This window comes from Sarcophilus harrisii, chromosome 1 (assembly GCF_902635505.1).
Source record: "Sarcophilus harrisii chromosome 1, mSarHar1.11, whole genome shotgun sequence".
Classification (NCBI taxonomy): Eukaryota; Metazoa; Chordata; class Mammalia; order Dasyuromorphia; family Dasyuridae; genus Sarcophilus; species Sarcophilus harrisii.
The window spans coordinates 570,962,617-570,989,863 of record NC_045426.1 but is presented as its reverse complement, the minus strand read 5'-3'; the positions used below and the strand labels follow the sequence as shown (position 1 = coordinate 570,989,863).

The following is a 27,247-nucleotide window of genomic DNA, read 5'->3' as shown; positions in this document are numbered from 1 at the left end:
CTGACTTTTTGTTACCCCATTTGGGGATTCCCTGTCAGAGACATTGGAGTGGTTTATCATTCTCTTCTCTAGCCCATTTTACAGATAAAAAAAGGGTAAGAGAAGCAGATGCAAGTCCAGTTCTTTGATCCATTCCATGGCCACTTTGGAAGGGGACAAATGTGGAGGGTCTAAAAAGGCAACTTCCTTTCCCATCAGAATATGGGAATTCACTTTGCATCTGCTCCTCTTGCCCAGTTCCAGCTCTAAGGAAGAAGATGTCCTTCCCAGGATAAACTCATCATTTCTAGCATCATAACCTGATGCTAACGCAAGCCTTGATAGACTATTTTCTTCTGTCCCCTCTTCCCTCTGTTTACATATCCTAATGCCTTCTTTTATAAAAAGTAGAAACTGGACTTTCAGTCTACTCTACTTTGCACCTACTGTTTCAGCTCCACAGGATAAAATGCCTCCAGGTTGAGAACAAACACAATGGTATCCCATCCCAGACCCCTTTCCTGCCTTCTTCTGTGCACTGTCTCCCCATTTAAATTGTAAGTTAGATGAAGTCAAAGGCATTTTTTCTCTTCATTAATTTTATTACTAGTGCTTATCATATTGTCTGGCAGTTTACAGGCATAATGTTTAAAGGACTGAAATATCTAACTAACTCAAAAAAGCAATGTAGTTAAAGCTCAGTTTTTTGATCTTCTGTACTATGTCTAGGTTCTCAGTAAAGGATCCTTAAGACTCCCAGAAAGTTTGGTTTCAGGAACTCTTAGTCATGTGAAGTTCAAAAATTGCCACTTTTGAGCTGCAATGTCCTCTCCAGGGCATCCAATTCTCCAGGGATATAACCAAGAAATCAAGATCTAGAAACTCTCCTGGGGCTGTGTATTTGAGTTGATCCACCTCTGCCCCTTGTTGCCACCTCTGGACTTATATGACAACAAATAAATAGATTTTATCATATATAATTATCATTTTATTATATATGCTAATAGCAGTTTTATAAAAAAAATGTATATATGTACACACACACATATACACTAATAGCTAGCACTTATATAACATTTCATGTTGGCAAAGTTACATGTTATCTCCCCTTTGATCTTCACTACAACCCAGGAGGGAGAAGTAAATACTAGTGGTTAAGTAATTTGTCCAGGGTCACAAAGCCTTTTAAATATCTGGGGCAGACTTTGAACTTAGATCTCCCTGATCACAAGTCTAGTGTTCTATCTACTGCAACACTATATATGAGTACTCAACCTGTAAATGCACCTGAAATGTGCTGCTTTTCCAAGGCTTCCATAAACATTTCCTGGACTAGGTATTAGCAGGACAGATTGAACATTCGCATTCCTTGCCCAACCTCCCCCTGAGATCTAAGTCAGTTCTCAGGTTCTGATTTCTGGCACATTCCCAGATCTCTCTCTGGATCTCTCAAACCCAATTCAATAATGAAAAATCCATTTTAAAGGGTCAGCACAAAGTGAGAGAAGGGGATGGTCTATATTTGGCCAAAGCAACTGATTTAGTTCTAGCAATATGAAACTAAATCATATATCCTCAATGAGATATAAATTAGTTTGGAATATTTATGTCATCTATGGCCAAGATTTTTCATTAATCCTCTCAGTGAGCTGCCAGTATACATATTCATATTCCCATAGAAAGACGGACTTTTCAATAACCTATCCAAATTGACCAGGAAAAGCTTTTTTGTATTTATTCATTTATTAATAAGCAATAATTAAGTGCTTAGTATATGCCAAGCACTATAGGAGCAAGTGATTTTAGAGGAAATCTAGTCCAACTCTCTTTTAAACCCTTTGAGATTCAGAGAGGATTTTTTTGCCATGTAGATTAGTCCTCTAAATCCATGTGCTGATTTGTCTTATTGTTAATTACTTTCATATAGCTATCTATATGTATATGTATGCATAAATATCATACTATATGTATTATATTTATTTATATAGATATATAACTACATGATACAGTATATGCACATATGTAAATATAATACATATAGTACACACATATATATAATATATATACACTATATTTAATATAGTGTATATATACTCAAACATATAATTCAATTAAATAAGTGTGATTAAAGAAAGAAAAATAAAGAAATAAAGGAAGGAAAGAAAAAAGGAAGGAAGGAGAGGAGAGAAGGAAGAAAAGAAGGAAGGAAGGAGGGAAGGAGAAAAGGAAGGAAGAGGGAAGGAAGGAAGGAAGGAGGGAGGGAAGGAGGGAAGGAAGGAGGGAGGGAAGGAGGGAGGGAGGGAAGGAGAGAAAGAAGGAGGGAAGGAGGGAGGGAAGGAGGGAAGGAGGGAAGAAGGGAAGGAGGGAGGGAAGGAGGGAAGGAAGGAGGCAGGGAAGGAGGGAGGGAGGGAAGGAAGGAGGCAGGGAAGGAGGGAGGGAGGGAAGGAGAGAAAGAAGGAGGGAAGGAGGGAGTGAAGGAGGGAAAGAGGGAGGGAAGGAGGGAAAGAAGGAAGGAGGGAAGGAAGGAATGTGGGAGGGAGGGAAAGGAGGAGGGAGGGAGGGAAGGAAGAAAAAGAAGAAAGAAAGAAAGAAAGAAAGAAAGAAAGAAAGAAAGAAAGAAAGAAAGAAAGAAAGAAAGAAAGAAAGAAAGAAAGAAAGAAAGAAAGAAAAAGAAAGAAAGACACATCTGAATTAGTATCAGAGGCAGAATTTAAACTCAGATCTTCCTGACTATTATGTAAAGAAAGGAAAGGAAAGAAAAAAGAAAGAAAACTTTGGGGACCTGAAGAATGGGCAGGCAGGTTTTCAACAAATAGAAATTTTAATGAAAAAGATAATTACAGATGTAAGAAAAGAGGATGGGATGCACATAGCCAAAGGGAGTAGGGATATATAGTAAGTAAATCCTCAAGGAACAATACTTATTCTCATTTGGATGGAGCATAGAGAATATAATATATAGTGTGTGAAAAAAAGGCTAGAAAAAAAAGCAGAATATCACCAGAATGTAGAAAGCTTAGAATGCCAAACAAAGGGGTCTGAATATTATTTAGAAGGCAACATTAGTTGTCAGGTAAATGACTTTCCAGTGGCAATTCTGAAGAAAATGACATCCAATTGTTCCCTTCCCTGTCAGGCACACATTTTAAGTTTAACAATATGTCATGTAAGGCTTTGGGTATTTTCAGATCTCTTCTGAATAATGAACTGGCAGAACGCTCATCCTCATTGATAAGAGTATCTATAAGGAGTTAGAACTTTAAGAAAACTCCCATCCCCTCCTAATCTTCATACTAGGGTCATTCTTTTCAAAGGAAAAAATTTACTTTTTGTTTGTTCATTTTACATCAGTTTCATTTCCTAATATTTATTTCCTCCTCTCCAACCTAAAAAGACAGTCCCTAAACAAAAAAGAAAGAAAAAAAAGTTCAGCAAAGCAAAACTAATGAATATATCAATGAAGATATATGCTGAACAGGAGAGGAACATTCTCATATCTCTCCTTCAGGGCGGAGTTTGATCATTACTCTTTCTATTTGCATTGCTAGAGTCATTCTTATTCACAATATAGAAATAGCAATACACAAAATGATTCATTGGAACATTTTGAAGGTACTACTTAACCCCAAAGTGATAAATGTGCATCTATTATTATCATCCATGTCAAGAAGGATCTTTTAGAAAACATGAAACACTTATATGTGAGTGTAAAAAAGGAAACAGCTGGTCACATGCTCAGGTTTCCCCACACACACAAACCTGACTAAATCTTGCTAAAATATGAGGAGTTTATATACACATGAGCTTCACAAAGATCCAGAAACTAGTTAGGAAAAAAAAATCTCTTATTGAAAATATTTTACTCTTCCATATTCCTTGAAGATTTTTGCAGTTCTGAATATAGGAGTGGAAAACAAGAATTCGGAATTTCTATTATGAAAGATAATGCTACAAAATGCCAAGTGTACTAGGGGTAGTGGTAATGTTTCTGTGGCATCTAGGTAAAGTGGTAGTAAGCATGAGGGACTTGGAGTTAGGAAGATCTGAGTTCAAATTCTGCCTCTGGTACTAATTAGATGTGTGATTCTGAGCAAGTCGCTTAATCCCTCTCAGCCTCAGTTTTTTCATCTATGAATTAAGGATAATAATAGCACCTACTTCATAGAGCTGTGAGTATCATAAGAGATAACATATATAAAATGATATATAAACTCCATTATTATTCAAACACAAGTGTATTTGTAATTTGAATAATAATACTATCATGTAATACTTAAAATTTGCAAAAGTACTTTCTATACAAACTCACTTGAACTTTACTATCACTATAAATTGGATATAATCCATTTTATTATACTCATTTTATAAATGGGTAAACTGAGGCTCAGGGTCTTGAAACAAATTATTAATGGTCATACAACTAGTAAGGATTAGCAATGAGATCTAAACTCAGTTCTTCCTGACATCAAGTCCAATATTCTCTCCATGGTGCCACAAAGTGTGCCAATATGAACTATACAGGACTGGGAACTGGTAAGTTATCAATTCTTGCTTCCTATTTCTATTTAATGAAAAAATGGTTATTCAATTATGTTCATTATTGTTGTTTTTTAAATTAGACAAGTGCTATTAATTCTTTATGGTTATTATCAAGTGCTAATAGAGAAAGAATATGAGTAGGCTACTCTCTTGGACCCATATCCCAAAGATAAAATCACGTGGAGACTATAATGTGGTAAATTATTTCTATGAGACTGATAAATATTTCCCTGTCCTTTTGAAGGAGTTAATTTATTTCTCCTGGCAAATCCAGTTATTTCTAGAGAGGAATAGCATGCCCATCATGGCTAGCTTCCACAAAGTATAAAATAACAAACAACATCAACAAGAAGACTACAAAATAGTTACCCATGGGAAAAAATGGTTTGCATCTCTAATGGGGACAAGATAATCAACCAGACTGAAGAGTTATTGTTTATTTGTTCAGATTCAGTCAAGGTTGGAACTCCTTTCAAAGATAAAACTACCCTGCTACATAATATCATATTAAAGAAAATAATGATGTTTTCAATTTTGTATATTCCCACTTTTTTGGGACATTTAAATTATTTTATGCTTAACACATTAAACACAGTTGCTAACCATAGAGATCTAAAAGGCAATGGGCCACTAAATGTCCTTTAGCTTAGTCCTGAAAATAAGCATTAGTTTTTGTGCCTAAGGTAGGACTGCAAACCAGAGTAGGTCTAGCAAGAATGATAGTTTTTAGGTAGAAATATTTAACATTGTCTATCTGTCGCTTCCATTTTCTCCTTTATTTCTTTTATTATATATGTATATGTCTTATATAAACACTGAGTATATTTGTAAGGAAAATGATTGCGTCCTTTTAGCCTAGTGGTACAAGAATTGTGAGAATGAAGGAAAAATGGCAACAAGGAATGGAAATGTCATTGTTAAGTGGCTTTAATTGATGCTATTTTTACCAAACCTATTATTTCATCAACATGAAGAGTTCTTATTGATGAAATTGACACCTGCTCATCAGCTTAAAGTCTTAAAGATTTATCTGAGACACTGAGAGGTTAATTGGTTTGCCCAACTTCATTGAGTGAACTTGAATCTGAATATCCAAGAACAACTCTCTATCCATTTAGATACACTTCTTCTCAATTTTTAAGTGTACAAGGATGAATTTTGTCAGAGTTAAAAATTTCTTCAAAGTTGACATGCTCCACTCCTTTGTTTTAAGAATTACTAGATCCAAAGCATTCTAGATAAGCAAATACCTTTTAAATGTCTACGTCTTTTATGAAACCATCACAATATATGTTTATCTTGGAGAGATTACAGATGACTAAGGGTACTCTTCCATTTTCTGAATAATAAAGAAACTTTTATACACTTGAAGATCATTATTTGTCATCCCTGAACTTTCTCTTCAAGCCATTCCCAAATGGCTTAACCTTTCTACCCTTGTGATTGTCCATAAAATCTTTTCCAAGTTCCCCTGTTTCCCTTTTAAAACTGTGGAACTCTTAATTAGACATAGCACTTAAAAGTCCCATGAATTATTCATAAAACTTTCGTATATCACCCCCTTTCACTTCCACATCCTCAGTAATGGAAAAATGGGAAGAGAGATTGCTAAAAATCACTGAGTCCTTATTTCATCTGCAAACATTAACTTGATTGTTGGTAATCTGAATGCTCTGGCTTTGTCTAATAACCAACAAGTTACTGCCAAATTGGTATTATGATCTCCAAGTTTTCCTTTAAGAAGTGAATAAAAAATTAATTTCAAAGACAAAAAAAAATTTAATGGGGCATTTACTCAGATCATCTTGCAGTATTTGTGAACATAATCAAATAAAATTAAAAAATAAATATTGCTTATGTGCTAATATAGATTATAAGAGAGTGAAATAGAGGAATTCCCTAAAAAATTTGTCAAGAATCTCCAAATTAAATAAATATGTAACATCATAATCTATGATTTCAATGCAAAGGGGTGTAAAATGGATGATGATGAAACAATGTGGGAAAATGTGGTTGAAGGAATAAAAGAACAAAAATTGGTAGACTAATCAGAGGTCTCAAATTTGTATATCAAAAGCATTTTTCTTAATATTTACTGGACTATAATCCCCCTTCCAGATTATTAAATTACTTAAAGACAAGATATGTGTCTTATCTAAAAGTGAAATGCTTTCTATAATAAACCAACACACTGTTAAGATACAGCAAGAGCGAAAAATAATGCTCCTTCCTCCCAAAATGACAATGACTATATTTTAACAGAAAGGAAACCCTTGGTTCCCCATATGGGAATCATTTCAGAATCAACTGTTTGTATTCAGCTAGGTCATCAATAGGGAGAATAAAGATCAAAAGCAATGACTAATATGGCATTGATTCATTCTTGAAAGTTGAAGAAAAGATAAAAATCAGAAGACACTGCAAACAATTGCAGCAGCTACATTGCTACCTGCTTAAACAAACAGCAAACTCCCAAAATGGGAAATAGACAAAAGTAAAGACAATGATTCTGTCACTGTTCATCGAGAAGTTGAGCTGATTAAAAACAGTCAACACAATGAGGAGACTTTACCGGGACAACCACTTGCTTTTTTTGCCAAGTGGAGAAATATAGCAGCCAAGGGCAACATTTAAAGAACAGGACCATTTGCAAAACATTAGGGAGGAGAATGACAGAAGATTATAAACAGAATTGCCTTACAAAATAGCCAAAAGCAGTTGAGAGGAAAATAAGCCTGCAGAGAATTTAGTGTGAGAACTGGATAAGCCACATAATCACTTAAGAGTTTTTGTAGGCAAAGGAAGAGGAAAACAAATAGACATAAAATGGAACAGATCTAATATTATTTCTCTGGCAATGTGTTTTCATAAATAACTATTACCATCTACATTTACATCATATATCTACACCTTAGTAGCTGGTGTATTATATAAGGATTTCACTATGGTTGTGGTACCTAAGAAAATGAAGTTGGGAATTCATCAAATACAAGAAATATGAGCTGGAGGTGTCATTATTAAAGGCAAATGGGGATCAATTTTCAAAACATCTTACAAAGAGGGAAAGATTCCAAAAATAATTGCAATCAGAGTTAGTGCTACTATAATAAAAAATACTAAGACATTAGTAAACCATAAATCTACTTTCATATCAGAATAATGGATTTACAGTTAAATTCTGTTTTTCTCTATAAAAATCCCAGTTTTGTCAGTTTCCTTTTTGACCCTTTGAACAAATATTGCATTTTTCTTTATCTCAACTTGCTCATCTATAAAATGAGTAAGTTGGACTAGATCTCCAGGATGAGATGATAGTTGATTCATGGTAATAAAGTGAGGGGGGGGAGGGGAATGTAAAATCAGTTTTTCTCCCATTTTTGAAAACTTATGGCTATATTTGACTCTTTAACTAACCTCCCTCTCTGTCTCTTTGTTTGTCTCTCTCACTGCCTCTGTCTCTTTCAGTGTTCGTCTCTGTCTGTCTCTTCTCTCTCTTTGTTTCTCTCACTCTGTCTCTATATCTCTAGATGGGTGTTTCTGTTTCTCTGTTTCTTTTTGTTTCTCTCTCGTTCTTTCATCATGTCTCTCTACTTCCCTTTCTTTGTCTCGCTATATTTCTTTCTCTCTGTCTCTTTCTCTTACTCCCTGTCTCTGTCTACCTATATCTCTCTATGGGTGTTTCTGTTTCTCTCTCTCTCTATTTCTGTTTCTTTCTCATCCTTTCACAGGGTCTCTCTACTTCCCTTTCTTTGTCTCTCTATATCTCTATTTCTCTGTCTAAGTTTTTGTCTGTTTTTCTCTATGTCTCTTTCTCAACAGTCTATCATTTTATTCCTACTAGGAAGGAGGAAACTCCTTCTACCAAGGCAAATTGGCAACTACTCTGCAACTTAAAAGACTTAGAGAGTTACCTTGTATAGAGAAATTGAATTATTTACCCCATAACATACAGCCATGAATGTATCAAAGGAAGAAACTAAATCTTGATCATCTTGATTTAAAGATCAATGGGGTGATATCTTGACTCTTGCATGAATTGGAATTAAACAAGGCAGAGTTGCACAAAGTCATCATCCTCACTCTCTCTTCTGAACCACCAAAGTCCACTGGCAAAATAAAAGTCAATATAATTGGTGAAGGCCCAGGAAACAGTTGAATGATAACTGGCATCTTCAATGTCTAATCAAGTTTTGAATTCTCCACTGGGACAAAGTGTTCTCATTCACCCATTCCACTAGGGGAAGTCTTCATATGTGTTGAGCAGACATCCCCCCCCAACACTGATTTGAGGCCTGCCAATTATCTTCAATCTAGCCTAGCCCCTTTGCAGAGACAGTTTTATTAGAACACAGCCCACTGCATATGTTACAGTTTGTTGGAACCACAGGTAAGAATTGAGTAACTGGTGAAGAAAAAAGGTAGAGGAGCAGCTTGACAAGCCCTCACACCCAAAGTACTAGTCCTTCGTGAAAATTCCAGCAATCTATCAATTCCCACATGTTCTTTTTCTTATATTTAATCAATTATTATCTTGTGGATTTTTTTCAACCTCCCTGTATTACATTCATCAATTCTTGTCTAGTTTCACTGTTATCTGTGTATTGCTGTAATTACCATATAACTGGAATTATCCCACTTTGACTCAGTCTCTCACCTCCAATCCAGCCTTCATACTACTTCTAATCAATCACTCAGCCAATTAATACACATTTATTAATCTCTTATTATAAGTCAGCATTATGCTAAATGCTGGCAATACAAAGTCAAAAGAATACTAGCCTCCTAGAATTGATCATACATAACATACATACATGTGTGTATAAGCATGATGTGTGTTTATATGTATATGTACAAGACAAAAAAAAAAAATGAATATAAGGTTCTTTAGGGTGGAAATGTCCTAGATCAGGAAAGAATTTAGGTAGCAGACAGAAGTGAAGTTTTGTTTTAAGTGAATCCATGAATTCCAAAGAGTAGAGATAAGACTGGTATGGGGAATAGTCAGTAGAAGGCAAGGAGAGGGATACTGAGAGTCAGTGGTGCAGAATCACAAGTACACCAGATCTGCAATTGAAGAAAACTACTTTAGTAGCTATATGAAGAACAGTTTGGATTGAGATGAGAATAGAGTTAGGGAAACCATGTAGAAGGCTATTAGGATAGTTCAAGCAAAAGCCTGCTTTTATGAAGGCCTGTTTTGGATATTTGTGTTGTTATTTGTACCTCATTCCCAAAAAGAACCAATGGCATCCTAGTATGTTGTCTTGACTTGGACATGAATTAGATTTGAGTGAGAAGAGATCCTCAGCCTTGCTCTGTTCCTAGATGCTATTGTTATCACCATTTTATAATAAGGAAACTGAAGCAGGCAGAAGTTAAGTAGCTTTCTCAGGATTATGCAGCTAGTATGTGTCAAGAGGTCATATTTGAATTCAGGCTTTCCTGATTCTAGAACCTATACTCTGGTGCTACCTAAAAGCTGAAAGCTGACTCTGTTTTCTTTAAACTGATTTTTGTAGCTGATACTCTCTGCTCTAAGAGGTGACAATAATTCATTATCCTTTATAAAATTTTATAAAGGAGTTTATATTTTATAACAGTACTGCTTCTGGCTATCCCTCTTTTTACCTGGCAACTAAGTCATGTATTTGCTGACTGAGATACTTGTTGATTTCCATCATCTAGAAGAACAGATAAAAATATTGCAATCATCATAGGAATCATGTTTTATTATCTATTACCCATTTTCCATGATAAATTCTTTGTAGTTCAGAATTGGGTTATTTTAATTATGTGCTATATCTTTTTTTTCCTCATTTTTAGTCTTTGTTCTACCTGTATATTAATTCTTATCTTTAATAAATCTGGGGCATGACTACATAAACAAATGATTCAGAAATAACTCCCATGTTAAAAAGAGCCTTTTTTGGTCTGTTATAATCAATTTTTTGTGATGTCATCCACTGTGAGTCATATCAAGTGCCTGATAATTTTTTTCTATAATAACAGAGACAGAGATAGAGAAAGAGATAGACAGAGACAGAGAGACAGAAAAAGACGGAGATAGAGACAGAGACAGACACAGCTAAAGAGACAGACAGAGAAAGAAAGAGAGAGGGGGACAAAGAAAGGAGAGAGAGATAGAGATGGAGAGAGAGGCAGATAGAGATGGAAAGAGAGGGAGATAGAGATGGGGAGAGGGAAATGGAGAAGAAGAGGGAGGGAAGGTGGGAAGGGAGGAAGGAACAGAGGGACAGAGAAAAAAAAGCTCTGAGAGAGCTTCTGAGAACCAAAATTTTGTTCACATCCCAATTAGGCAATGGAATAGGATTTTGTGAAACACACACATACACACACATTTTTTTTTGAGATTTTTTAAAATCTCAAATGGGACTTGACCTGCATTTGGACGGGTGCTCTTGATCTTGATCTAGCTTCAAAAAGAGCTAGGAAAATTCAAGAGATGGAAATAAAGATGACTGCTGTAGGCATGGAAAACTGCAAAGACAGTGCTAACAACTATGTGACAAAATACTATATATGGATAGTACAGAAGTTCAGTTTGAATATAGAGTACAAGAGTGGAGTGAGATTAAAGCAGTCTGGAAAGATAGATTAGGCAAATGCCTGAAATGGATTGTGGGGTAGAGGGGAACAGGAGAGGGATACAGTGAAGCTCCAGTATAACCAAAAGTTTTGGAAGCAAGACCGATAAATTCTTTATGCCTTTTCAGAGACTCACCACCATTCAGCCTCTTTTTCTCAAAGAAACTCACCCTAGATCTGGGATGAGACTTCAAAGAAGTGATACAGTAGCTTAAAGTCAAGACTTCAGAAGGAAGAAAGGGATAAGCATGGTTAAAGCATCTACTATGTGCTAGCAACTGCACAGAGCGATATTTTGGCTTTTTACCATAAAACAGACTTACTCCTAGATTCCTCTAAGCTCCTTTGAGTCAAGTTTTTCTGTTTTCTTCTAAAGATATTTGTGGAGTTTTTGGATTTGCCTCAAAGCATCAGATTCCCCAAGGAGCCAGCCGTTCTAGAAGCCAACAGGCAAGCAGTACATGGAGACACTGGTTACTTTGACATCAACAGGCAGTTAGATAGCACATTAGATAGAATACTAGGTCTGGAGTCAGGAAGTCTCAAATCCCAAATCATACATTTACAAACTATGGAACCCTGGGAAAATTGTTTAACCTGTTTTGGTTTCCTACTCTGTAAACTGGGAATAATATTATACCTCTCTCCCAGGGTGGGTATGAGGATCAAATGAGATTATATTTGTAAAACACTTCATAAACATTACAATGCTATTGAATTGTTCAACCAAAGCTATTCTAGAAGAATATCTACAATATTAAATGATAAATAAGTTGGGATCTGTGTCAAGAAAAGAGGTTCCCAGATTGAGATAATTACAAATCCTTGAAATATCAAAATGTTCTGAGCAAAGCTAAGAACAGGAGGAAATATAAAGATTTACATGGTACAAAATAAGACACATCTGGCCCCATGCACTGATAACTATAATACAAAATGGTTCAGCATAAATACAAGTGAGGGATAGAAATTGTTTCTATATGAGGTCTCTGGTTGGGTAGATAATGGAAATCGTAGAAGAGACAAAAATCGAGTAGTTAAAAGCAATCCAAACTTAACTAGGCATGTATTAGTCTTGATTAGTCATTTTCCTTAACAACACTTCGAACAATGTTACTTCCCTACTCAATAAATCTCAGGGGCTTCCTATTGTCTTTAGTTTAAATATAAGACACTGAATGATTTTTAAACATCTTCAACAACCTAGAATTAATCTATAACAAGGGCCTCATTTTTAATTACTCACCCTCTTACATTCTACAGTCTAGATAAATTAATCTTCACTATATTCTTCAAATATAGTTTCCATTTCCCACTTCTGTGCATTTGCATTGGTCATCCATCATGTCCAGAATACACTCCTTCCTCTCCTCTGACTTACAGAAATTTTCACCTCCATGAAGATGAAACTCAAGCATCTCCTATTTGGGGCCTTTCCTAAGATTCTCCCCAATCACTAGTGCTCTCCCGCCCTAACTACTTTGTATCACATTATTATCTGTTTTAATTTGATAGGAAAGCGGTGGGGTTTTTTTTTTAAGTTGGCCTAATTTTGTATATTCTCTATATCTATTTTGTATTTACTCTTTCTCCACTAATAAGCTGTAAGTCCTTTGAGAAGTGTTTGTTTCTTTAATATTTTTCTTTCTTTCTTCATTCCTTTTACTCTCCTTCCCTTCTCTCTTGTTTCCATCTTTTTATATCCAGTGCCTAAAACAGTTACTAGCTTTTAATATGCGTTTGGTGATTGTTTGCTTGATTGGTCGATGAAGTTGTTGGTCATGTGATCTAGTAGAGTCAAACCTATTTTCTGCCTCTCTATTCTGTTATATGGACACATGCTGTGGTAAGATCTATTACTGCTAGCTGGCTTAAAGCATGATTGATAAGCTAAGGTGTAGAAAAACAGCTCTTTTCATCAGGGTATCAATAAATGGCAGCAATTATCATTTGATTCTATGACAGGGAAATTCTCTCAAATTCTCAAAGCACAAAATATGTTAAAAAAAAAACAGTATTTGAGGAGTACTTAAACACAGCTAGGATTTCTTTTTCATGGCCTCTTTTGAAACAAAGTTTCTCCTTAGCATGTAAAACACGAAAGTTTTGAAAGGATCATAAAAATAGAACTTTTTGGTGAATTTTAGGAAAACACTAAGAAATTTATAGTTAGAAGATTCAGGGGAAGATTTAATGTCCTGCCCCTGCTACACTTCTCTCTGTATAAATTTAGATATATAGATATGTAATCTATTTTAATTGTATTCCTATAGAAAAGATGAGAAAAGAGCTTTTATATCACATAATTACCAAGTTGCTAAAAAATTTTTTTGATTAAGTGATTTATGATTTCTATGATATGAATATTCTATCCACTGATGCAAATAGCAACTCTTCTAATCTATTACGGATAGTCATGGCCTAAAAAAATCATCACCTGGGGACCAATGTTCTGGTGAGGAACTTCTCTGTACTTAACAAGGCTGGGCCTCCATTGACAGATGCACAATCCATTACCACGCAGATACTGGAAGCTTTTCAAGCTTGTTAGGAACTACCAGAGCTTGCAGCTCACTGGCATGGCCTCAAGAATGTAGGGTCACCTCCACACCACAATGAAGCTTTGGAGGAGAAGGACTTTAGTGATGCATGAAACACAGTGAGTAGAAGGATGACTTTTTATCCATTGTCATAGTTAGGATTCCCGCCCCATCTCCCAACCCTCACTTTTTTTTTTTTCATTCTACTTTCCTGAGAAAATAGAACAGGCATTGATTGCCAATATTTGATTCACTTAATGAGAAGCTCATGAGATCTGGGCTCTTTGCTTGCATTATTCCCTGCTGGATTTTTCTTTTTTTTTCCTCGTCACTTTGTCTTTAATTCTTATGACTGCAGCTGTAATGCCTGGAAAAGACTGAATGCAAAGAAGTTTGAAAGAAGACATATTTTATGACTTGACAAAGAAGCACAGACAACTGTCCCTCATTAGCTGTCATTTCTCGAGTTTTAAAGATCTATATAGTGTTGTTTATAATCTCCTAACTGACAGGTCAGAAAGAGCAAGGCTTCTTTTCAAATTTAACTGGCATTTAGTCAAGGAAGAAAAGTAAAAGATTGGAAAGTAAAGGGAGGGGGTTGGGGGAAGGGGAAGAGATTTGGGGGAAAGAGAAGCTAGTAGTTCTGCTGATTTCAGCCACTTTACATCTTAGAAATCCATGTCCTATTGGCATTGATGTTTGACATCAAATTCAGAGTTTAGCTTCAGAACAGGGCTATCATTCTCACAAAACCATAAATGGACATTTAGATTTAGAAGAGACCTCAGAGGTCATCGAATGTAATCCTCTCAATTTACAGAGGAGGAAAATGAGGATCAGAGAATTTGGATTAGAGCCAGGCCTTGATTTCTAGTGCCTTGATGCCAAATATTAGCCTCTTTCTAAGATGCGCTGTTTTTGTTTTTGTTCTTTAAGGAGATGAAAATGATTAAATTTGAATTGAAGACCTTCTGATCTATTATTAAACACTTCCCCACTAAAGTGTCTCACTTTCTTCCCCATCCCTTTTTCCCATTAGATGTTTCTTCCTATTGGATTATTTACATTTTTATGTGTTCTGCAATGCTTTGTGTCACCAATACCAAATTCCTATTCAGGGTGCTTTTTTCAGAATCTTTCTCTTTTGTGAAATTTTTGAAGTGGCCCTAGGATACTTTCCCCTAAACTCTGGTGAATGCCTTTAGTCCTGTCATTCTATCATTCATTCCAACTATATCATCATCAAACTATCTGTACCACAGATGTTCTCTATCATTCTTTCCTGACCCAGGACCCTCATACTTCTCCCCAAACCTCTCTTCAGCTCCCTTTTATTGTCTTTTACTATTAAAATGCAAGCTTTTTGAGGGCAGGAAGAGTGACATTCCACATTTATTCATTTTCTCAATGCTTAGCACAGAGCAAGTATACAGTAAGTTCTTAATAAATGCTTATTGACTTAATTTTGTTTAAATGGCCTAGCTCTCTAATAATTAGTTGAGTTGCTTAAGGAGGCATTCCCCAAAATGGAATAAATTGCTGTGGACTTTTTGAAAGAATGAATGATCTCTTTGCTAATTGAAATAGCAAAAAATCTCTGAGTATGTTTTCCCATTCCTGATTTGGTCTTCCCCTTCCACTAATCACAATCTTCCCATACCTCAATGATGTCAGATATTCCCTCTGATGAGAACTGGGGACTGTTTCAACTGAGATACTTTCTTTCCTTCTTTTTTTCCTTTTTCTTTCTTTCTTTCTTTCTTTCGGTTGGGCCTTTTTTTCCTTGATTTAGCTCTTTTGTGTTCTTTTCTCAAAATTAGCCAAAAAAAAAATGAGAATCCAATTCTATGTCATTAATAACCTCAGAAGAATATATATATATATAGGTGAGAGTGTTGATCTTTTCACCAAATTAGACCATATCTTAACAAAAACACAAACTCCCCTCATTCCCCTCAAATTAAAGCAGAATGACATATATAAAAGGGGTGAATCATCTAGGAAAGGAAGACTTTGTTTAAACTTGATCACCTCTGTTTTCAAAATATAAAATCAATCAGGATCACAAATTTAGAAGGAATCTTAGAAGCAATTTATCTAACCCATTACAGTGAACAAAATAAAAACCTAAAGAGGTTAAGGGATTTGATCAAAAAAACAAAAGCAGAAAATGTGAGACATGGGATTTATGAGTATTCTTTCCACTATACCATGATTGGTTGAGCTTGATTGCTTTTGAAGGACAGTTTAACTAAACCTATGGATAATCGACTGCTCTTATTAGCACTTCATATTAGTATACGTAACATAGAATTTATTTTTATTTGTCCATTCTAAAAATAAGTCACTATATAAGATCACTATTAACTCAATGGTAATTAAAATTATGTTATAGGACTAGCCGGTCCAAAAAAAAAAAAAAAAAAAAAAAAGATTCTCTAGAGCACGACAGTATTACGGTTCTTAGAGTTGAAGCATGCCAGTGCAGATGTTCCTAATTACTCTAAAAACACAAATACTTACACAAACCAGTTGGTTCCAGCTACAGAATAATTCAATTAAAGGAGTGCTTATAATTTACCAGTACGAATAATAGTTAGGACTAGCAAGTCTGTGAAACTATAAAGAACTGCAGACATACACAATCCGAGCCAGAAAAACAACTCTATATGTTTTTTCAAAAAGGAAGCCTTTAGATTTCCTAGTTTCTCTACAGTTGGCAGCACCCTATTACCTGAGCTAGTCAATAACCATAGTCCTTTCAGATGCCTTAAAAATATTCATTCCATCTCACCTTGAGTGATACCTGGATAAAGCCAAATAGTGAATAGAACAAGACTGCTCCCTTGGTTTAAATTACTCTTTGAGAAATGGATGACTTAGGTAATGTGATACAGAATTAAATCAACATACACAATGAAACTCAAACTCAGGAGACACACAGGATTCTCTTTGCAAATAATAATCTTGGCAGTGAGCCTCCTTTATGTGCTGAAAGCCCTGCTGCTTGCTCACAGCAAATCTCAGAGCTGCAACAGGTAATTGGGTGCTACTAATAATGTTTGCAAATAACATCTCAAGGCAGGAAGTGTTTACAGCTTCACTTAATGGGATGAGATAATCTTATCTATAAGCTTAAATTCTAACACTAATAGTCACTGACTTTCTGGTTTTTTAAAAATATTTATAAACAGTTAATTGACACAAATTCTACCTACTACAGATATATGCACATTATATGTATATATATGTATGTATGTATCTTCAAAAGTTATTAAAACTTAGATTCAAAAATGAAAAAAGTAAAAATTAAGTTTAATGTACTGAAATAACAGTCAAATTATTACCAAGGTGCTCAGTTCCCCAAAACAAATTAAATGTCCACTTATTACTTCCTAATTGTATTATTTAAGTTACATTTTAATAGTTGGTCTCTTCACAATACCCAGGAGATACTAGGAAATGCTGGTTTACCGAAGATGGGAAAAAAATCAAATAAGGTTACTTTACCTTGTGTCACCTGCTGGACTGCCAGCATTATCCCCGACACTGTATCCGGAATCAAATTTTCCTTCAGGTTGTAGCATGGTGCCCATTCCAGTATTGGCAGCCGCCTTAGGCACCACTGTTTAAAGTCTGCACAGTGGAAGGAGTTTATCTTCCTCCATACCACATTATTCTTTTTTCTCTTCACTCCTGTCATTTTCCAGGTCCCCTCCTCCCAAAAGCTTCTTCTTCAGGAAAGGAAAGTCGTTTCAAGCACACCTCCCTTCAGTGCCAGCCTCCAGTTGTTTTAGTGCTTAACAATGTCAAAGCTAGAGGGAGAGAAAAAAAAAAAACAAGAAGGAAAGAAAAAGAGAGAAAAAGATTAAGAGAAACACTTAAATATCTGGAGCTGAGTTCTGGTTGGCTTTGGGGTGGCTAATTAATTTAACTCCAAATATGCATTTAAGCTTTGCATCCTCATCTGAAGGAAATAAAGAAATGGCCCCTGTTAATGTAACATGTTTCTGTTCTTTTAAAAGTATTAGGTCTAGCCTTAAGTTAGTCTAAGGCTCTCTATCCAGTAATTTCTCCCTTATATTCACTGTAGTGCCTTATGCTTTTGGCTCCAATCCCAATGGTTAATGAGGTAGTGCTGGGCGTGTGTTGGAAGTGGGCTGGGCTATGCTAATACAACCAGGAAGCTCTCGGCTAGTACAATCTCTCCCTCCAAGCTATGCATAAGTATAAAGCTGCTAGAGGCTCTGGAGTGCAAAATTAACTCACAGAACATAGCCTCCCTTTGAGAACGATCTGATACTTTGCAGACTATTAAGCATTGGCGAGTCTTCCCATGTTAAAGCAAGCTACAGAAATCTCTTAAATGTTTCTCATCATTTCATTCCCTATGAAATGAGATTTTCATTCATAGAGAAATGTTCAGATAGCTGGCTGAACAGTTTGGGTAAGAGAATTTCAGTTCTTATAAATAAACTGAAACTTCATGTCACAATCTAACAAAACAGGCATGACAATGGGTGGAATTATTTGTGGCTAAGGTTCCTCACTGAAATTGTTCTTTGGGTTTTCTCTGATTGTATCTCTTCTCATTTACTTCTCACATACACTCTATTGTGACTGGTGTTTATTGAGGAATGACAGCATGGTACAAATCATTGTGTAAAGTGTCCCCCTAAGGTTTTTGGTGTCTATTCTGTTTTTATAGTTTCATTAAATACATATCCCCTTTGTTTTTACATTTTATAGTAGTTCCGAGAGATCGTCAATTTTTTTCTTTTTTTAAAGAAAGAAAGCCGGCATTTATGAGCTGTGTGATTGGAATTATACCAAAGAAACAGTTTATTAAATAAAACTCTAACAGCCAAGAAAGAGAATACTATGTATATAGTTCACTGAGGCCCCTTTTAATGCCCTTTCGTCCAGAGAATACAAAGCTGATTTCTGGAAGTCTTTAGAATAACAAAACTCTTGGATCCCTTGGCTACTTCTGCGGTCCCCTGCTGTACCTTTTTTCCCATTTGTTTTTAAATTAAGGTGAATAGCTACTTTCTCAGCTTTCCAAGGATGACCTCACTGATTTCCACTTTATAATACCTGCTTCTGCCTCACACCCCATCAGTACCTCACATATATGCAACTGATATTTTAGTACACAGGTCAGAATTTGCTTTGCTGTCTTCCAAAATTTCAACTGTCCAAACTATTTGATTCCTATAATTATCACCTTCTTTAGAGACTTTGGCTTGCAGTGTTTCTTATGTTCTCGTGTCTAAGTGAAACCACCTGATATGCTATAATCATCACCGTGTCAACAACAAAGCTGCATCAACCTCACTAGTTTGAAAGAGATATAGCCTCATTTTAACTGTCTTTTTGTTTCTTTCTTTCAAAAATAACAATCATTATTAATTCTATTTTGTAATCATTTAAAATCCTTGTTCTGCATCCTCTCCACTCCCACCCCACCCTCAAAAAATACAAATCTAGGTCATGAATTTGCAACCTGCCCATCTAAAGTGATCACCTTACATGAATGAAAGCTAGAAAAGATGAGCATCAACTCTGGCATTCTATGATGCTTTTCATGAGTCTATGATTCCATGATAGAGATTGAAAATTAAGGTGAAATCTATCAACAGAAAATTTTATATGCTCAATTTAAACCATTTTGGAGAACCCATTCTGATTAGAGATAATAGAATATAAACTTTGTAACCTCAGAGCCTAGCATATGACAGAAATTAATACATTCTTGTTGAATGAATGAATGAGCATGTAGTGTTACCTATGAGAATTCAACTAACATACAAGTACCACATTTGAGAATTAAAGATGCATTTTCATAATTACAAAAAAAAAGTAAAAATTAATTCTATGTCATTTGAGCCTTCTGGCAAAAAAATATTTCAATGATTTCAATCAGAGATTCTTAATTTTTCTTGTGTCATGGATTCTTTTGGCAATCAATAGGTAATTTTGAAGACTATTAATGCTTTCTCAAAATAATATTGTTAAATTATAAGATTATAAAGTAAACCAATAATATTGAAATATAATTATAAAAATATTTTTAAGACCCAAGTGGAGAAATGCTGAACTAGATGAACCTTTCTAAAGGATCCAAATAATAAATTTTTTTTTCTTACTCTTTTCTTTTTCAGCTCATTGTTTTGACTGGTTCCTATACTTACATGTTCTGTTTAGGATCCCAAAATGTCAAAACCTCACAATACAAACTTGATTCATGGAAGATCTACTTCAGATGCATAAATAGGAATGCCAAAAACTATATGAAAAAGTCTATTCATCTACATGAGATTCCCAGGGCAACTGGACAGACTCATAAAGTTCAAGAAAACTAGATAAGCTTTTACATAACTTTCAGTAGCCATGTCAATTCATTCTCCAGTTCCATGTCTTTCACTCTTATCCATATAACAAATGGAGGGAAGCTCCAATTTGATTTTCAGACAACACATTAAAAAAAAAAAAAACTGGATTCCATTAAAATTTTCTCTTCCCACTGCTCATTCCTTGCTACTATCCTGGTTTGCAATTTCCATTTTATTGTCAGACACTAGTCTTTTCTTAATTTTACATATTCACAATGGTAACATCACCATTGTTTTTCTCCCTTGTCTACCAAATCCAATTCATTACCAAATCTTGCTGTTTCTTCTCCATCATGCTTCTGTAATTCATCCTTTCCTTTTCATTTCCTCTTCTGTTACAGACCCAGATCACCTGGACCACTGAAAAAGTCTCCTAAACAACTTTTCTGTCTCCAGCCTTTCCTCTGTCTAAGTTTTCTCACATATTATCACACACAATAGTAAGAATTGCTTTCTAAAAACATCATTTTAGAGTTGGAAGGAAAATGGGAATCATTTAATCCAACCTTATTCATTTCACAGATGAAGAAACTGAAATTACTTTGCTAGGATCATACAGGTAGTAACCAAGGTGGAATCTGAACTCAGATACACTTTATAGTTAGTGCTTATCCCACTGTGCCATGCTTTCTTTCCCAAAGTTGACTCTAAAACTTCCAGTAGTCAATGGCTTTGAATCCCAAACTCCCATGTAAGTACTTAAAGACCTACTAAAAATCTCATAGAAGAATTTTCAAAGATAAGGTATGAAATCTTAGCGCTCCCATGGCCTTCAAAATGAAGGAAACCTTAGACTTTCACCTTCTCCCTTCAAACTCTCTGCTCCACTCCATGGAAGAGATAAATAACACATAATACTTATTCCTTTCAAACTGTTGTTATTATTGTTGTTGAAGCATTTTTCCGGGGGGGAGGGAGAGGTATGGAGGGGAAAAGGGGAAGAGAAATTGACCATAATTTTATCTACATATTGATAATTTATCTATAACTGATATAGCCTTGGAGAATTGGTGTCTTTCTGACTCCAAGTGCAACCACCATTCAATTCACACCATTCTTAAATGTATACACTTGCCAATCACTCTATCTGAACTACTCCACCCTTCTTTAAAAGTCTGGCCAACAATTCAAGAAGCATTTATTAATCACTTACTATATGCCAAGTGTTAAAAGCTTCTTCTTAAAAGCTCCCAAGGTGAATTGTAACAAAATCTATTTATTCTATAAATTCAGTGTACTGTCAATATGTACCTTATTTATATAAATGTACATAAAAAGTTCTCTGTGTCCACATTCATAAATTTCCTTGGTTTGTGTTCCTTTGTGTCCTGTTTTGTATGTATTTGTCCAGTATCCTTCATTATTCTAAAATATTTAAAGGTATGACTCTAACCTTGTTTCTTTTGTATCTCTCCAGGGTATCTAGAATGGTACCCCCTGCACTTAGAAGATAGTCAATAAGTGGTGAGTGGCTAATAACAATCTTTCTGAACTATACTCGATGTTGGCAAATTTATTAGACATTTAGTTCTAGAGATCCTTCTTAAAGATTTTCATTTTTCCTTTTATTCTTTACATCCTGGGTATAAATGGCAAGATGCCAGTCCTTCCTCCTTTACCTTGAAGTGAACCTAAGAGCCATTTCTGATACTAGTCTTTCAGTGGTAGACTTTTCTCCACACTACAAACAGGAATTTTTCTGGGTGTTCCCATAAGTTGCTGATCGTATTAAATTAGCTCACTCTCTTGGATACTTCTATATAACTGCTCCAGTGGAATGTCCAGTTGGGACATTTGTTAAGAGGCCTTGACATGACACCTTCTAAACTATTCTAAAGCTAATTTAAACCAATTATCTTTCCAGCCAGAGGTAAATCTTAGTTTTCTAATAGTTCAGTGTTCTCTCATGCAGCTTAGTTTTTAAATATGGTCTGAGCTGTATTTTTCCATTTATTAGTAAAATAGAATCATGAACCTTATGGATCCTTGATATTGAGAGTTTTAAGTCAGTCTGTTTGTTTGTTTCAAACTGACCAGTAACAATGTAATTCATATTTGAATTAATATTGATATCTTGAACAAAGAGACATTCAAAAACTCTTGGTGGCCAAATCCATTTTGTAAGTTCATGTTGCTGGGTCAGGGTAACAAAAAGCAGAATCATATTAGAAGACAAGAGGCTGAGAGAAGTAAATTAAAAGGGAAATGCTGTTCAATGGCAGGCCATATTATGAAATTCAAATACCTTCTCAGGCTTTAAATATGCAATAAAAAGAATGTTGGATTTTTAACTCTAGGGACCTGGACTGAATCCCAGGTTTGTTCACTCTAGTCACTTATATATAGTCATGAATTAGTCCCATTATCTCTGTGAATAAGTCTCAGCATTCTCATTTATAACATGAAAGGATTGGCCCAACTCGAGATTATTAACCTGAGATCTCTATGCTTGTCTTCAAAATATTTTGATAATTTTGTTTAGATATAATTTACTTTCTTTCTAATTCTATGTATTTTGTATTATACATTTTTAAAAAGTGTGAGAAGAGGTCAATGAGCTTCACCAGACTGTCAAATTATAATATATATATCTACTCTAGTATTGGGCTACTGTCTCTTCATGGCATAAAACTGACACTGGGGTCTCAAGGGCTATGCCAGTGATATACCAGTGTCCTGATAAGTCCCATCAAGCCACAGAGATTCATCATTTAGATCCTTGGACTTTCCATATCTAAATGAGGAAAGCTTTATAACCAGAGAGTTGGTTTTTAAATGATCAGTGGTTTTAGTTATGGTCATTCATAAAATTGTCCACTAAGAAGCATGATATATTGTACTCTGTTTTGGTAGATGGAGACCCCACATTAATGACCTTTAAAAATTTTTAAGTGTTGAAGGAATTATTCTTTTACCTAAAGTACCTGTAAGTACACATATGAAGTGAAGGATAGAGAATAGAATACACATTTATTGAGTCTATTAGGCATTTTACAAATAATATTTCATTTGATTCTCAAAACAACCCTAAGAAGAAGGTATTATTATTACTCCCATATTACAGTTTACTAAAATAGGCAAATTAAGGACCCAATTTCATAAAACCAGTCTAAAACAAATGTTAGTTTTATAAGTAATTAACATGTGAAAAATACTTAGGAATCTTTGGGTAAACTTGAATTCCGGATTGGTCAACTATGTGAAAGAAGACAGTCAATTGTCAACATTTAGACATTTAACAACTTCAACCATTCCTGTGATTTTATTAGTAACTTCATTTTCACTTTTGCATTGGCAACCATGCATATTTAAACCTGTACACAATAGAGAATAATACATGTAAGTTTGTGGAATGAATGCTACTACTAGAAGCTTCTCTTTTCTGATTCATCCTATGGATGCATATTTTCATTGTCTACCTCTAAAACTCAAGTTTTATGTTGTAGATATGTCCCTAAAGGGCATGCTTGCATACAGCAGTACATATATATATACAGCAATACCTAAAGGGTATTGCAAGTCTTTTGAGATTTAAGCCACTGTGTGCAAAATCAGTGATATAGCTTAATGAGAAAGTAAAAGTGTTAAATATCATGCCAGAATGTCTGCCGCCATTATCAGCCACGAATTTGGTGGCAACAAAACATGAGTAGTTTTATTAAATACAATGTTTTCATACAACCATCTGAAACACTGGAAGGTAAAATTTCAGGTCAAAAAAGTGTTTCAGATTTAAGATTTTATGTTGTACAGTATTAATGATACTATAGATTTCATGTGATATGAAATTAATAGACTTTTTTTGAGATGTTAGCAAAAAAGATTACAGAATTCTAAGGAATTACTAGTGAGAAAAAATGTTTTGTATGTTACCAATTTTATTGCTTATACTACATTTTATGGATTATTTCATGGTTATTGTTTTAGGAGCAGTAAATATTATTATAATTAATGTTTCATTATAAAGAATCATATGCATAAAGTATATTTTCAGCAATCTCTAGTTTTTGGTGATCTTGGGAACCTAACTTATTTCTCATAGGCTTAATGTATCAACATTCACTTTTTTTTAACTTTTGTGCCATACTTTGTTCTTGTATCTAAGAACTTTACACCTGAAAAAGTTAAAGTTTGATTGTATTCTAGTCTCTGTTCAGTCTTCCACTGTTATTCAATAAGAATACATTTTTTTCCAGTCAGAATCTTAGGACACAGACCCATTTCCACTTTCCCCCATAAATTCTTTTATTTTTTCAATAAAATGTCCACAACCTAAATCTATTCTAACAAAAAGAGAATTTTACTCTAATTAGAAAACTGGATCCTTGCATAAAAGTGCTTAAGTTAACATTCTGTCGATGCCCCTGGGCTCCATTCTTTCAAGGGCTAGCTTGGATATAGTCTCCTCCACAAAGCCTTTGCTGACACTATTCTTAGATTTCTTAGAAAACATTTCTTGGGTTTTTTTATATTTATTTATTTCATTGTCCCTATACTGTTATCTATGTATGTTTTATTCCTCTTTATTAAATCATGACATTCTTTAAAGTAAGGCCTGTATCAATGACTTTCAAATATTAGAGGGTGGATAATAGTGGATAATTTATTAGTTTGGGCTTTCTAAAATCATCACTTAATTAAGCTTGTGCACAAGTCTTCCAAAATGAAAATGGATTTTTTTCCTACTTTGAATTCATATGGTACACGGTTTACATTTGTTTAGCTGTGTATAGAGTACACTACTCTATATATACTAGACTGTAACAACTCTTTGAGAGCAAATACTTTTATTTTTATCTTTGTATCTTCAGCAGCCAGCATAATACTTGGCATATTGTTGTTTTTCAATAATTCAATTTTATTTGATTCTTCCTGACCCCATGAACCATACTGTTCATGAGGTTTTTCTGGGCAAAGATACTGGAGCAGTTTTCCATTTCCTTCTCCAATAGATTAAGGCAAACAGAGATTCAGTGACTTGCTTGGGATTACACAGCTAGTAAGTGTCTGAGATAGAATTGAACTCAGGTCTTTCTGATTCCAAGTTCTAACTGCCCCACTTGGCATATAGAAGGTATTTAATAAAAGTTGGGTGAATCAAACTAAATCTAATTGAATTATTCTATTTTAAATGAATCCCTTTGTACAATGTACAGCATGACCAAAACATCTTCTGACTGATTATATCTATTCATGATTGCTGTATTGAATTGAATCAACTAATGTATTTACTGCTATTTTTAAAATGAATTTAGTACAATATGTCCCTTATTTCTGCAACATGTGAAATAAAAGAAAAAATATAAACTCTTAAAAGACTGGGACTTTTATTCTTGTAGCACCTAGCAAAATGCATAGCACAAGATAGGCATTTAATGGATGTTCGTTGGTTGATTAATTGATTGATGTCTCCCAACAATTTCAGAGATCAAGGACCTCTTCCATTAGATTTCTACTTCAAACTATATTATTAATATCTTTGAAACTAAGGTCATCAAAGATTTTTAAATAGAAAATCTAAATATCTGTTTTCTTAGTAGCTGATTGACTCAAGTTTAGGGGGGAAAGATTCCTCCCATATATCTGTCAGTTGCTTACACAGAAGGCTTGCTTTAAGGCCAGGCCAACTAAACCCAATGACATTTTTTGCTTTCTGCTTTATGGAAAATAGCTTGGCAGTTTTTTTTTTTGTTTGTTTGTTTTGTTTTGTTTTAACACAGTTATCCCTCCTTGGATATAGGATAAAGCATGAGGGAAAAAATGTATTCCACTCACACTCTGGGTCATAGTAAAACACACCTTCCTACCATTCAGTTGAAAGCAGGTATTTAATTTATCCAGTGTTTAGAAAAAACAAGGGAATCTACCACCAGTTTTTAATGGAGGTAGTATTAAGAAAAAGTAATATATATAAAGTACTATGGAAATAGGAAAGCATTATGCAAATACTAATTAATATTATTACTATTATTGCCATCATTTTCCCTTGACTTTAAAATCTTAAACAAGTCCCTCTTACTTTTAAGAACAGAATTATTCAGAGGGTATAAGAGCCAAACAGAGCAATCCCAAGTATCCTCTGATGAATTTGAAAGTGTACCAAATTTAAAGCCTGTACGAATTAGGTTTGAATACTGATTTACAGTATTCATGTGATTGCACAAGTCAATAAACATCTCAGAGTGTCAGTCTCCTCATCCCTAAAAATGGAGATTATGATACTAGCAATGTCTACTCATAGATTTAGTGGGAAGAAAATGGAAAAAGGTTAAACAAATCTTGATATATGGATATAATGGAATAATATTGAGCTATAAGAAACAGATGTAAAATTCAAAGAAACATGAGAAAATCCATATGAATTGATGCAGAACAAAGTAAGCACAACCATGAAAATGATATATACAATAAGTACCACAATGTAAATGAAAATAACATTGACAAAATCCTTAACAGTATGTGAACAACCAAGCTTCACCTTGGACTAATAAAAAGATGAGAAAATGTAATTTCCTTGCTTCTTTGCTGAAGTGGGAGCTATAAACATGGAAAATTTCTAATACCATCAATCAATATGCAGGTTAATTTTGTTGAATAGATTTTTACCCACCTTTTTATTCTCTGTTACAGAGATGATTCTCTGGATTGGGAGAAAAGAAAAATTATGGAAAGATAGATTTTGAGTTGTAATAGGCTTTAACTGTCATCTAGTGTCTCCCCTTTGTTTTATAGTTAAGAAATAGAAAGCACTAAGAATTTGAGACTTGCTTAAGGTTACTCAGTGACAGTGGAAAAAGATATATCTGGGAATAAAGATGATATAAATGAAAACAATAAATATTTTAAGAAAGATAATGGCTCACAAATCTCAAAGTACTACATAAATGGAAATTATTATTATTATTCCAATTATTTAAGTCAGGTTAAGGTAGCCCAAAACTATTTTCCAACCATTCATTATGTGTATATGAGATGGGTAGGTAAGTTTGGGGAGGTGGAAGAAAGTGTTAGAGAAAAGCTGTCTTCCCTCAGTATCACTTAAAAAAATATGAAACATGAAGATTTAACATCAACACCCCAGAATGTATGGATGTGAGTGTGTGTGTGTGTGTGTGTGTGTGTGTGTGTGTGTAGTCCTAGTCTGAATTTAAGTGATAGTAATAGAATCATAAATTTTTATTTGTGGAT

General features: G+C 34.6%; 1 protein-coding gene across 4 annotated transcripts in view; it reads right to left on the bottom strand.

Moving 5' to 3' along the window:
* Positions 1–27,247, bottom strand: part of SLC26A7 (solute carrier family 26 member 7) — a 193,306-nt gene that overhangs the window by 152,950 nt on the left and 13,109 nt on the right. For 2 of the 4 annotated variants that reach the window (XM_031946973.1, XM_031946972.1), the window contains exon 1: positions 17,175–17,787. In XM_031946973.1, coding sequence (XP_031802833.1) covers positions 17,175–17,367 — 193 coding nt within the window. In that variant the 5' untranslated portion in view covers positions 17,368–17,787. Of the gene's footprint in view, positions 1–17,174; positions 17,788–27,247 lie in introns of those variants that run through there. The other 2 variants (XM_031946971.1, XM_031946970.1) reach the window with 2 other exon arrangements.